Raw genomic sequence first — 13,657 nt, 5'->3', positions numbered from 1 at the left:
GATTCAAACGGTAAAGTGGTTTCCGGATAAATTCGTTAACCCGTCTGGATATCTGGGCGACGTTTCTGTGCCGCATCGATTTTACGCACATGCCCACGTTTTCGGCAAAATCGAAACTCGTGCAGTTTCGGGGGAAGATTAGCGTCCAAATTGCCGCATAATTCTTGCTTCAAACCAGCTGCACACGCGGTTTTCGTGTCAAACCGGAGGCGTTTACCTTGCCGATTAAACCGCGCTTTTTGACAGCTGCGCGGTTGTTTTCAGCGCGGGAATATACATCAGGGTCTTTGTATAAATGGTCAGTCGTTACCATAGGGCTCATTAGCGATAGGAGGTGACGTATCTTGAAATTATTATAATTATTCCGAAATCACTTAGGCCAATCACTGAGGAGCTTAATGCCCGAGGTTCGTGCCTCGCATCATCTGTTAACCCTTGGAATACCTTCCCCTTGTTCCACGGGAGTCAGCCTGCAGACATATCAACTATTTATTGCATACACAAGCCGACCTCGTTCAGCGAACGCAACGCTTGTGCTTGTTGAAAAAAAAATAAATAAAAAAATGTAAACACGAGACAACTTAAACCGGGATCATTTAAAGGAAAAATATTTTCTTTCCAGCACATGCGTGAAAAGTTAGATTTTCGAATTCTGTGGAGCGTGCGTAAAGTGCGCCATTTCTGAAGCGCGCGGTAAAATGAAATGAAGGCTTTCTTGGCGCACGCGCATTCTCAGATAAATCAACTTTGTGCACGTACTTCACGCCATTGGGCTCAGTTCAATCGGGCGTGTTTATGTCAGGTTTCATGAATGCGAGGTTTCTTCATTGTCCTATTCTTATTTTGAATTATTACATCACATTCCTTTAGTTCTCAAATCAAATTTCCGTTCACAGGTTTTGGATAAATATAACGTGTGTTACTCGTGCGGAAGGACGATGTCTGACTCGTGTGTTTACAGCATTCGCCTCTGCGACTCACGCTGCAAACTTGACACTCCTCGGAAATCGCTCATTTTCCGCACTAGTAACACAATATACTACATTCGGCTTCCCGCTCATTCAACTCCGTTGCTCATTTATTCATCGAACCTCGCACCCTCGAAGCCAATAGTGTACCCCATGTCATGCATTATAATATGCGAGGTCACAGTCGAACACAATCAGGATCAGCCTACTGCGACAGGAAGGATTAACAATGCACGCGGACCGGGTTGAGGAAGCCGGTCATTCGAGTTTTACGCTGAATTTCCGTTGCTGTTTCGTACTAAGACATTTTCTCTAAGTAGGAACAAAGATTTTCGAACGGTGAAGACCTTCCCGAAACCCACACTGGACTACTCGAAATACAACCCCCTCGGTGCTAGGACATTGTATATAAGCTAGTACAAAGGCTTAGCTCTTAGAAATAAGCCGGAAAAGATGCCCAGGGGTGAGCTTCTGCTGGCAAAAGCGGAGACCCATTTGCCAAGAAAGCCCCCTGTTCGAACCGTTACCTCGAGATGGGACCGGGAAGAGTTGGCTCGAAAGCGCGGAGAGTAGAGGAGGGTGGAAGCTGGAGGGTTTCTCTGTCTGTGAAATTGAACGCTGCAACCGCGGCGATGTTCGCCGATCTAATAATCAGTTACAAATGCGAGCCGGAGGAGGTATCCGATCGTATGCGGGGGATGAAACGAACGTTCGTCATGGGGGGAAAAAAAAGGAAGAAAATGTATCGAACGCGTAGTGTAGTATTGGTGGCGTGAGCGATGTCGCGGAGGTTGCGAGGGTGAAAAAAAAAAAAAAAAAGAAAAAAAAGAAAGAAGAATTGGGCTCGGGACGGAAAAGTTTCGCGATAAACCCTTGATACTCAACTTTCCGGAAAGCGACCGATCGGCCGGGATTCAGAGGGGGAGTTTCGGTATGATCGATGCTTATTTCTCGCGGCTTATTCCGCGACCGATAAACGGTACAACGTTACTCCCACACGCGATGCTCGTGTTTTTCAGGATCAGTCAGTATCCGGAACTTCGCAACTGCACCGGTTTCGCGTCGTCATTACCAAAAGTGGAATGCCAATCCGCCGGACCAGTCACTCTCTACGCCCTTTCTTCTTCCCCCTCGTCGCCCCTCATTATCGAAAAGTGCAATTTTCCGCGGATTTCGACAAGTGCCCGGAACACGCCGAAATGCTCACCCATTGTCTTTCATGCTCGCCACGCGAACGATCACTTCCGGTCCCCTTGCATTCACAATTAGAGCTTTCGAGTCGACGTGGTCTCGGTCGTTTCGACGAGATCTCATATCCCTTCCCCGAACTGCGTCAATGGATCAATAATTTGATGCCCTGTGAATTTTGATTCTTTTGTCTACATTTCGTCGGGCTCGATCATAGTTGAGGCACGTTTCGTTAGTCAAAGCCATACACTCGCGACATTTTTCGCTTATCAAAAGGAGTGTGTGTGTGTGTGTGTGTGCGAGCGTCGCTTTTCATTCCGCATAGACGGTTCTTCCGCATTTTTTTTTCCCCTGCTAACTGAAAATGAGAATACGGGGGGAGGGGATGTAGGGCGCATCTATCGAAGTCTGTATATCCCTACCAAATGTCTGTACTATAGCTCGAAGGTGAGATAAGTGACAAAAGCGTTAAATTGAATTCACGGTACGGAAAAGGGGAGAAGAAAAAAAGGAGGAAAAAGAAAACCAACAAACGCGAAAATGCCGTAAACATTGACGGGGTCTAATGCAGAACGTCAAAATTCTGACAGAACCGAGCGAGAACAACGGCAGGAAACCGAAGCAGTGAGACGTGCAGGACACGTTGGCGAATATATTGCAGCCAAAAGCGCGATGGAACGGAACGAAATAAAGGGGTGGAAACGGTGAGAGAATAAGAGGATATATACCGAGGCACGAAACACGCTACTTAATTGGTGGCAGCAGGTGTCGGCTTACATTGAAACTATTAAACGTTGAAGTGCAACGGCGTTTCCTTCAAATCTCCAGCATATTTCGTGACAGTCAGAAGTTGTACAGTTTTTGCAGTGCGATAGTATCAGAACGGTCAAGTCAAATGCGTTTTGCTTTCGTTCATTGTTTTTCTACGTGACACGGCAGTACAGTTCCTGATTAACTTACGACAAAAGAAACTGAGAGTGATAAATTGTTTCTAACTGATACTGAGATAGAATGAACTGAAAGAGAGAGAGGGAGAGAGAGAGAGAGAGACGGTGAGAAAAAGTAAAGACACGCGTTCAAACGAGAAAAAGTAAAACGTTGACCGTAATAATTTCAATCGAGCAAAATTTAGGAATGAAACTATGAATTTTTATGGCCTTCTTCTTCCCTTTTCCTCTTCACCTTGTGCACCGCTTGGTCATCAATTAATCCGTCCAATTGCGACGTGCTCAATCATTCAGATCCATTTGTTTCTGAGTTGGCGGTTGTCCGAGCTGTTCAATCAATATCTGAACATTCGTTCAATTTTTTACAGCAGCAGGAGCGACGGCAATCGAGCGATTCTTGATGAATTATGATACCACGTCTGCAACAACTTTTACCGTAGGAGGAAAAGTCGGGGCGAGGTCAGTTACCACGGAAGGTGGTTTCCTGTGCGATATAATCCGAGCGCGTAAACCTTTCCTCTTACAGCAGACCCTCTCGCCCGTTGCCTGTCGGGAAATTAACGACCGGTGACACGCTGCTCTCCGCGCGTTTTTCCATGAATTAGTCGAGGCCCCCCGGCTGCCAGAGCGTCTCGCCCCGTCCGACTGCAACTCGACGGGGTGAAATTTATATACGACCGTGAAACGCCCGGAAACATCTCCGGCGAAATCTACCCCCGAAAACCGAGGGTGGGGAAAATTTGACGCCGAATAACCCGACTACGTACCGCACATGCCTTCTTGTTGTCGATGCGATTAATCCGTGTTCAAAGGACCGGGCAAGTCGAATCAATGCCCACATGGCTTGAAAAGAAATAAAATCAGATTGCTCGGAGTATCGCTGTTTCCTACAACGTTTTTCTCGTGAGCTTTTATAACCATTTCCCGGGAAAATTTGTCTACGGTATTCTTTGATAATCGCTGAAAGAAGAACGTGCGTATGTATTATATATGCCTGTAACCCGGTGATAAACTCTGTATCGAAACGTGGTATGAATCATGGTGGGATTTACATTATTAGGTACGTCAAATTGACTTACGCAGATTGCAGTGCTTAAGGTGGAACGTATGACGATACCGACTATTCGTATTGTAACTTTATCACCGTATCGTGGAGGATGTAACGCGTTGCAGCCTCGCGCGATTTACCTTCTAGGGAAAGCCGGTCCTTGCGTGTTTTATTAGAAAAGTAAGTAAAATGAGAACTTTGCGCCGTACACTAGAAATTGCATTGTAGTACGGCCATATCAATAAATCACATTCAAGTGTTTGTTATCTCATAGGCATATCGTGCCGTATAATAACCGCCTCGGGTTATAACGCGTTAAATTAAATTAAAACAGAGACATTTATCGACCATACTATTCCTAGAACTTTCCAACGACCTTTGCCGAGGGTGGTCGTCTCTTACTAATCCTCCAAGTACCTGCAGCCACCTAAAAGTTACGAGGCTAGGGCCAGCTTGGTGACGGTGAATGCAACTCCACTTGTAAACGCAATTATGTTTTCCTTTTCTACGATCGTCGATCGAAAGCGATAGCTAGAAAATTTTCCGGCCAAGCCGCTAATGGAAACCAAAAATCAGAAAATCTGTGTAAACTCTGTTGAGAGGCGGCGATACGAGTGGATAGAACTTCATTCCGAGGGCATGTGCTGCTTTTTTATCATTTACATGTCTCATCTCAAGCTCACCGGTGTACATACACACATATTCACATACACTTGGATAGACACGCGTTTATACGTAGACGAGCCCGAGTTCATAGAGGCGAGGCAGAGGTATTAAGACGATTATACCAGGTCGTTTGCGACACTTCAAAGGATCCATTCCTACTTTCAATCTAATCCAAAACTGGAATTCTCCGTAATGACGGGCATACCTACAAGGTCTAATAGACCGCAGTTAAAGCTTGTACCTCTTGCATTTTCATAACGCAGTAACGAACTCATTTTGTGCACTTTATCGTATATTGTTAAGTTGGATCAGTTGATGTTATTTCGTAGAATTGCAGTCATTTGCTGAGAGCGCGGCTGTGTTACTACATTTTCAAACAACGCGATGGCTCGTTAGGAAATAGCGAGCAATCCCGTGACTCGGGATCACGTTGAATTCTACCAATAAAATTAACATCAAAGTCTAAGGGCTGGGCGTGAAAGGGTTGCACATTTTCCTAGCTTTTATTCTCGACAAAAGTGCGCAAAACAGCATTTCTACAACATAAATGTTATTAGAATGAGTATCATGTGAAAATCTATAGATTTTTGTAATGCTTTTATTTTTTCACTTATCTCGCATTCACGGATTCATTCTCTGAATAATTCTATCTTTATTAATTCCGTATCATTCCACCGTGGATAAAAGTCATTGTGTAACACACATATGTGGGGGAAAAATCCATGGCTTCGGTGAAACAGAATCGAGTTAAACTTCCGGCACCCTCGTGCGTGATCCTTATTTCTCCAACGAATTTACCAGCTGAATAGTACTAGGGCAAAAAACTTATTCATGAGGGATTGCGAGTCTGCGGTCTAAAAATACCCCATGCTCATAGAAAAAGCGTATACCCTATCCGTGCAGAAGATGCGAACACCGACTGCAATATTATGCCTGTATATGTGTCGTTCTCTGTCTGACTGCGTACGCTCCATGAATAATTTCGATTAAAGGTAGAGGCGTATTGGAACGATCTAAAAACCAAAGACGAATGAGACTGTGCGTACCTGCGTATTTTTTGCATGTAACAAAAACAGAAAAATTAAACAAACGTATCGCTGCACGCTCGTATATGATATATTTCGAAAAAAATTTTGTATTTATTTATTTATTTATTTTTTTTGCCTTTCGCGTCTATTGTACGTCTTATAACCGCAGGCCGTAGAGACGATGCAATCTAAGTTAGATCTCGATTTGGTTTCAACCGTGACGTATGGGCAGCTATTAATCCAAACCCGTAGCGCTGGGTGTTCCGAGAAAGGCCGGACGGTATAGTAGCCAATAAAGTATAGAGTGAACAGAGTTCAGAAGGAGACACGAGACAAGAGACAAGGGTACTGAATTAGTAGTGCCACGTGGGACAAGCAGAGATTGATGATTGTTTGCTCACGTTAGCGTTTTCACTCCGCCGATACCGAGTGCTCCCGTATCCCGCACCGATCATTGCTTCGAAATGCCTAATTCTGCCCTCTTAATTGCTTTTCGCCCCCTTCCCCATTTCCGTGGCAAGAGGGGGAGAGAGGCGGTTTTATACCGATGCAAATGCCGATCCATCTAGCACCTGAGCAATCGTGTCGACGCGATAATTGAAATCCCCTCGGCAAGATCAGCCGCGGTGGTGAAAAACCGAGAGAGACGAAAGGTGGAAAAATCAAGCGAGAGGATGAAATTTGGGGTGACTTTGTACCGGGATAATAATTCTAATGAAAAAGGAACTCCCATATTATATTCGCAGGGTTCGGAGAACTGACAAAACAGTTGATACGCGGTGATATAGGAGCGGGGCCACCGATACGCAGAGCTGAGGGATGAAGCTGCAAAAAGCGGGGGAGGCGGGAAACGGGTCAGGAGTTTGAGAAAAGTCTTGCAGCCGAAAAAGAGGAAAAGCATGGAAAAATGTCCAGGGCCGAGCCTGATTTACCGCGGAGGGAAATCGAGCCCAGGAGTTATGTCTAGTCCTCGAGATGTCATCCGCTGCGCTCCTTCCGCCTATCTTGCTTGAAATATCACGTTCTATTTTCAACTTTTATTCGCCCAATGCACGCAACACCCGCCAACCACCACCGAACACCTTTGGGCCCGACTCGCATTCCCAGAGCTAATCTCTCTCTACCCCGATCTAATGCTGCCGCTGAGTAAATCTATCCCCTGTTTTCGATCTCTCGAGGGTATGCTGAACATGAATGTACAGGCACTGGAAGCTCATATCTTGTTATTACAAGAGTGAGATACAACAGTGAGAATCATCGAAGGCGGGATTCACCCCCTCTGCATCATAGGTGAAATTTTCAATCTGAGGCAAAAAGTGTATGGAAATATTCTGAAGAAAAGTCGTTTTACAAATTTTCGTGTCGCCCTGCATTTGAAGCAGTCGAGGGTAGAATCAAAGCAAGTTCGTCCCGTCAATTTTTCGACGTTGTAAGAACTAGTCGCACCCTCTTGCAATCTAATAATCTTCGCGATCCAATTATTCCTCAACAAATAACAAATCTAATTGAATTTTCCAATTGAAAACTAAAAAAACGTAGGGAGTGCTTAAAGTGAGGTGGACGGCGCGTGACAATTGAAAGCGAGTATCGGATTAGTTTGTACTTCTCACTTGATAGTTCTTTGAAATTCAAACAATGCACCGAATTTGAGACTTAGAATTAGATACATGACGAAACTTCTTCCCTGGGTTCGTCGTCGCGTCGTAAGGAAGATAACCAACATCGTCCCGGCAAGTTGCTTCCATTCCTTTTAGTTATTACCTACAGACAATTTACTCAGTTAATTAGCAATTAGCAAAAACAAGCTTGTAATTCACCTTTATAAGACTCCCTCTTGCACACCTCAAACCTACACTACACAATTCCGCTATCTCCTGCGAACAATATTTATCTTTGATTACCTCTATGATGTTTGCCTAGTCGCGTTATATAGTGCTGACAATAAGTGTCAGGTGTTAAAAGTTCTTGTACACTATTCCACGACTCTCGGTGCTTCATGATTTATGCGTCTGGTTGCGAGTCACGCGTTTCGATATTATCGACAAAATCTGTCATGCGACACAGTGCATCGAAACGTAAATTAAAGTAACATACGCAATTGTGCCAACCGAAATCTCCTCGACCGAAAACATTGTTATTAGAATTAGAGTGAATTTGTGTATGGAATATGCGGTTGGAACTCCTTTATATCAAGGTTACTTGTGATTAAAAAATTGACCCGTTTTTTTTATCGGTTGTTCGACAAGAAAGCGAACGAACATTTGTGACTGCAAACATTAACAACGCGTCCGCACTTCCACTGCATGGAAATTTACAATCAGGTAGAATTGCCCCTTGAAATGACCTCGTCATTACCCAAAGGAAATGAAATCTCACCCAAGTAAAATGGTCCAAGGTTGGACGATTTGAGTTCTCGGCCACAAAATAATATGTTTCAGACTACTGTCAAGCATATAGTCGTGGAAAATTGTATCCGGATGCGAGAAGAAGATCCAAATAAGCTGGGACAAGGACAGCGTTGAGGGCACCTGGTTCTAAACTCGTTGTATCTTGGACGATTTACTTTAGCTCGCGAAAGCTGCAGCAATTATACAGAGATCAGTTTAAACGGGCAAATGCAACGCCTGCACAAATCCCACGACGTCGACTCTCTGCTGCCACCGAATTTTAGAAGCGGGGAAAATTTTACGACCCTTCGTTTAGCAACCGAGTCTCGGTTGGTGGAAGGGCTACTTTTACGCTCGCGCTTTCCTGCTGGACATTCTATAATCGTAGCGAGTTACCTGCAAAGTCGCTTAACAATGTTGATCGTAAGCTCAACTCCGAACTCTCGTTGGGATCCGTTTGTCGTGTGAAATTTTTTCCTCGTCGTCCGTGTAACCATTTGTGTTTTTCCGCAAAGATACTCTCGATGTTGAGCGGCGAGAGTGGCGATTATCCACCTATATTACAATTTGTAATGAAACACTGTGCGTTTCAATACTCTTCAAACTTCGTTATCGAACAATCCAATTCCACGTTGAAGAGTAATATTTGGAAGTAATTCGATTCGCGAGAGTGTTTACTACAACGGGTGTTTCATAAAAACAAAATTTTCACCAATTTCCGTGAACAATTGTCTAATCAGACTACAAAAAATGCTGGATAAGCTGCGTCGTAGTTAATTAAATGTAGTTTAGAATTTCAAAAATATTACCCACTGCCAGTATGCGAAATTCTAAAAACACTCACAATGACACTCTACCACAAATCTAGCCAGCGTGCCTCATTACGATAACACTTATTGTCAGTCATAGTCTATACGGCAATTCGAAAGAATTGTCACGTTGAGCGAGAACTTTATTCTTGAATTTGAATTAACGTAGACCTCTGAGTAGCATATGCATGCGAAGGAGTCGGGAACCGCAGAGAGAAAGAAGAAGCTGACGAGATTGGTAAATCGGAGAATGGAGCTTATCATCGGATCACTGACACGTTTCGCGATGCGAATGATAGCTGTGCTGGATGGGCCGAATGCATCGGAATCTATTCAGAACTGACTCGTTCCAAACCTCTGGCCTCGCGATATTCAACCATCAACGTTCCGACACTTCACACTGGCACAAGCACCCGCGGTTCAGGGCTTCATGACTGGACTCCGCGGCGCTGCTGATAGCCGGCTGACATCTCTGATCATTCAGGTTTTGTGACGCCATGCCGCACCGTCGGACGATGATAATGATTAGGATTTACGTATACGAATAGTGTTTGCCCGGCTCGCTATGACGCGATGCATATTATATCACTGCATCACGTCGAAAATCGGGATTATACGTTCACGCGTTCGACAGTTCGGTTAAAACCACCGCACGGTCGCTCGTAAGCCCTGAACGCGGTTGAAAATTTCATCGTTATGTAAAGTACAAACGCGGGCTATCCTCTTTTCCTCAATTTCTATCGTAGAATTTGATGTGTTTGTAGTTTTTGCTTAGAACAGAACCAGATCAATTGAGATTAGCTTGTTTAAAAGAGGTGCAATTATTCTATGCTATGCAGTGCATTTCCTGTTGCACCGCGGTTGACCTTGGAATAAAGGTCACGAGCAGTTTTCGAACAACAGTTTCAATCATAGTGTATATATCTTTGGGGATTCCAAGTAGCCAAATCGATTGTACCATTAACCAAAATCGCTTCCTCCGCTGTATCTTAACGGGGGTTAGAGAGGTTAACGGATCGTGTATTGTGTATTCTCAATTTCAAACCAACAATCTATCGCGGATATCTCCGTTGAGAGCATGGGATAAGAGTGCCCGTATACGTGTTTACGGCGTTGAAAATCTCAAGTTAAATCTGGGCCAGTTTGAATTTGATGGTGTAGTCAAGGCCGTTCGGTGAGAAAGGTGTGACACCGTCTCGCTTCGAACCGTGTTTAAAAGGTGGGGTGGCTAACGGCGTGAATTTTTTACAGGGTGTTCCAAAAAGTCGAGTTTTCGTCAACCCGGGTCTCATCCTCGTCAGTGCCTTCCGTTGAAACACGCGGCGTTTAGCTGCCCTTTCGGTTTCTCCGGACTCGGATCCAGGAAAGTTTTCTCACGTAATTGGAAAGGGAGGATAAGAAACGTTTGACAAGGTAAAAATTGAGACTAACCATGTACGGCGACCATTGATGAGGCCACGTTCTCGTGTCATGTCCACCTGTGTTCGGTTGGCTTGCCAAAAAGACGACCCGCCTGTCGGCACTTCCGGTCCCGGTTGTCGCTAGAAGTGCCGTTCTAGCACGCGAGCCTCCGAAGCTCAGAGTCGGCGAGGTGTCCATCTTCTAGGTATCAGACGGAATTAACGGAGCCCCTCTCGCCTCGAGTGTCGTAAGGCACGTGCTGAATTATTATCTTTTCAGATGATTTTTATTAGATTTAGTTATACGGACACCGCGGTCGCTTCCCACTTAGTTTTTCCTTTCGTAACAATATTTTGATTCGATTCGAGAAATTTTAGCCATTTGACAAGCTTTAAGGATAGTCCGATCGATTTTATCAAAATAAACGTTCAGTTCGCGATACGTCGATTTTCCGATCTATTTTATTCTTTCACCTTTCTCGCCCGGTAAATTAATCCCACACTATACATATATTGCGATTAGAATTTCTATACTTTATTGTGAACTTGTACTATTGCGTGTAACGTATGCGATTCTCTAACATCAAACTTCATTGATATGTGTACAATATTTGTTTTATACAATGATGATATAATATAGCGATAAGCTGTACGGCACGCTGTCACGTATTTATGCGCTACACATTTTTTTATCATTTATTTTCTCTAAAACACTCACCGCTCTTTACAATACACCTGTTATAGTATAATATTCATATGTTTAATTCTATGCGGATCAATATTTTCGTTTAATACGTTCAGTCAACCCCGTCGCGGATGAAATTGAATTTTGTTTGTTTTTTCTCCGTAATTCAATTCAATTTAATCCCGATTACCATATACTTACGAACAGTTTTATAAGCCGCGTTAATACATCGAGCGTATTCATCCTCAAGCTGTGGTTATAACCGTTAATTTCGCACATTCTAACGAACATCCTTATTTTCTAGGGTTAATAATTTCGTTCTCGTAATTGACTTTACACATCAGACTATTAGATTTACTTGTATCGTACACATTAACGTCGACTTTTCTCTATTTTCATATGTTTTATCTTTCTCTTTCTTTCCCCCTTAAGTTTTTAATCGTATTTTTATTTCCACCATTATTACACACTTATACATGTACATCTTTGTCGTTTGTTAAATTTTAAAACCGAAATCGTATTCACGTTAGAAAATAAAGCTGTCAAGATTATTATCCTCTTTACGCGGAGAACTAATTTTACATTCCCTTTGGGTAGCACGCCTTCGTCTCTCCTTTCGTAGATTATATTTTCCTACAAGATTCTGGAATATTGCCGATGAACACTGAGGTTTACATGTATTATAGTGCGGTATGTTAAAATACGAATTACACATTCAAATTTTGTTTCGGAACGGATCGCGTAGATTCAACGTTACGTCACGTGACCACGCGTTGAAGTTCCTGCACACGTGTATTAAACGGACGTGTAAAAAATTTTATCCCAATTTCGTCGGAGATGCGGTGGGGAAGAAGAAGAAGAAAAATAAGAAAAGAAGAGGGTCCTGTCATAACCACTTGATACTCAAAATATTCATATCGGAATTTATCAAACGATTTTCAAATCAATCAATAGCAACGCGAAGATATCGACAACCAATCATTTGCTCGACATCACAAGCAGCTGGTTTTAACAATTTCAATGAGAGAAATAACGTCTACCGCACATTGATCTCAGCTGTTAAAAATTTCCTGATTTACATCCACGTCGAAATTATTACTTTCCATCAAAAGCATCCAATATCTGTCAAAGCATTCCGAATCGCCCGTGAATATTTCCCACCGTGCGTTATATGAAAATTATCTCCTCGTCGTCGAGTTGTCAAAAAAATATTTTTCGATTCGAGTCTTTCTTTTTCGTTTCTGTTTAATTTTCCTCTTAATCAACGGCCGGCTATCCTCTCGCAAATTGTTAATTATTACTGCTTTTCTAACATCTCTAAACATCTTTCCATGCCTCCCCTACAGCCGGCGATAAGCTCATCGCGTTCCTCAAGCTCCTCGAGGATCGAACCCCTGCGTCGCGTGTAAAGTCGCGCGCGGCACTGAGCGTCGGGACGCCGCGCGTCGCTTGTTCACCGCTTCGCTTTCGCGGGCTCACGTGGCCATTTCATCCGCCTGCGCCGAATTTCGCGCCCTCTCTTCGCCCCCCTCCAACCCTCCACCAAGCTCACTTTTTATCTGTCTTCTTCTCCCATTCTCTACCCCCTCCCTCACCCTACTATCCTTCTCTCTCTCCCTCTTCGCCTCTGTCTCTCTCATCCAACCCGTACTAAAGTCAAGCTTGCAAGCACACACACCGGCTTTCTCAATGCCGTAGTTTCAGCCACTAGAAATTGCTCTTGTTGCAGTCCGCGGAACGTTTCTACCTCCCTTTCTTACTGTTCTTGGTACACACGTATAACGACATTCATGCTCTTCTCCGGATCTGTCTCTCCAATTTCTTCATTTCTTTAATTTTTTTTTTTTCAAACACAACTTTTCGAGGTTGCCGTTAAGAAATTTTGTCCAACATCTCGTTATCCGCAAGTTTCCGGATAGGTATAGAAAAAAACGACACGGATGTTGATATTTGACGTTGGATATTTATTCTTCTGTACTAGTCTTCCGTATTGACAGATTTTTAAATAATTATCGCTGGTCACTGATTGTTTACATTCGGCCGATGAGATAATGAAACTGATGCATATAGTATCGATCTATTATCTGTAGGTTTTTCGGCAGAGATTTTTACCTCACTCTCAACAGAGAGCATCGTCACCGTAGCTTTTTCCATCCCATTGTAACCTTAATGCCTTGAACGATTTGTAGAGCATTTGAGATGACTGATTTAAAGAAAGAATGAAAAATGTGAAAGAAACGAGAGAGAAGAGAGAAGAAGCGTTTATTCGTCACGGGACAAGTCCCCTTCGGCTGTACATAAGATAATACATATGTATATCATATGAATGTGTACGGGTATTAAATACAATAAAACCAAACATCCTAATTGAAATTAGAATTAAACTCAAGTAACAGAAGAAGAGATAAGAATAAAAATAGATGAATAAAAATAAAATTAAAATAATAAAACAACTGGGATTAAAAATGTAAGTGTGGGTTAAAAACGAATATTAATTCAATGAAGCAAGAGAAAGAGAAACAGAGAAAAAG

General features: G+C 43.1%; 1 protein-coding gene across 1 annotated transcript in view; it reads right to left on the bottom strand.

The window, feature by feature from the left end:
• Positions 1-12,536, bottom strand: part of LOC124184208 (delta-sarcoglycan) — a 166,102-nt gene extending 153,566 nt beyond the window's left edge. The window contains exon 1 of the mRNA XM_046573635.1: positions 10,473-12,536. Coding sequence (XP_046429591.1) covers positions 10,473-10,640 — 168 coding nt within the window. The 5' untranslated portion in view covers positions 10,641-12,536. The remainder of the gene's footprint in view (positions 1-10,472) is intronic.
• Positions 12,537-13,657: the final 1,121 nt, after the last annotated feature.

Source organism: Neodiprion fabricii, chromosome 6 (assembly GCF_021155785.1).
Source record: "Neodiprion fabricii isolate iyNeoFabr1 chromosome 6, iyNeoFabr1.1, whole genome shotgun sequence".
NCBI classification, from domain to species: Eukaryota; Metazoa; Arthropoda; class Insecta; order Hymenoptera; family Diprionidae; genus Neodiprion; species Neodiprion fabricii.
This window is presented reverse-complemented; position numbering and strand designations above follow the sequence as displayed.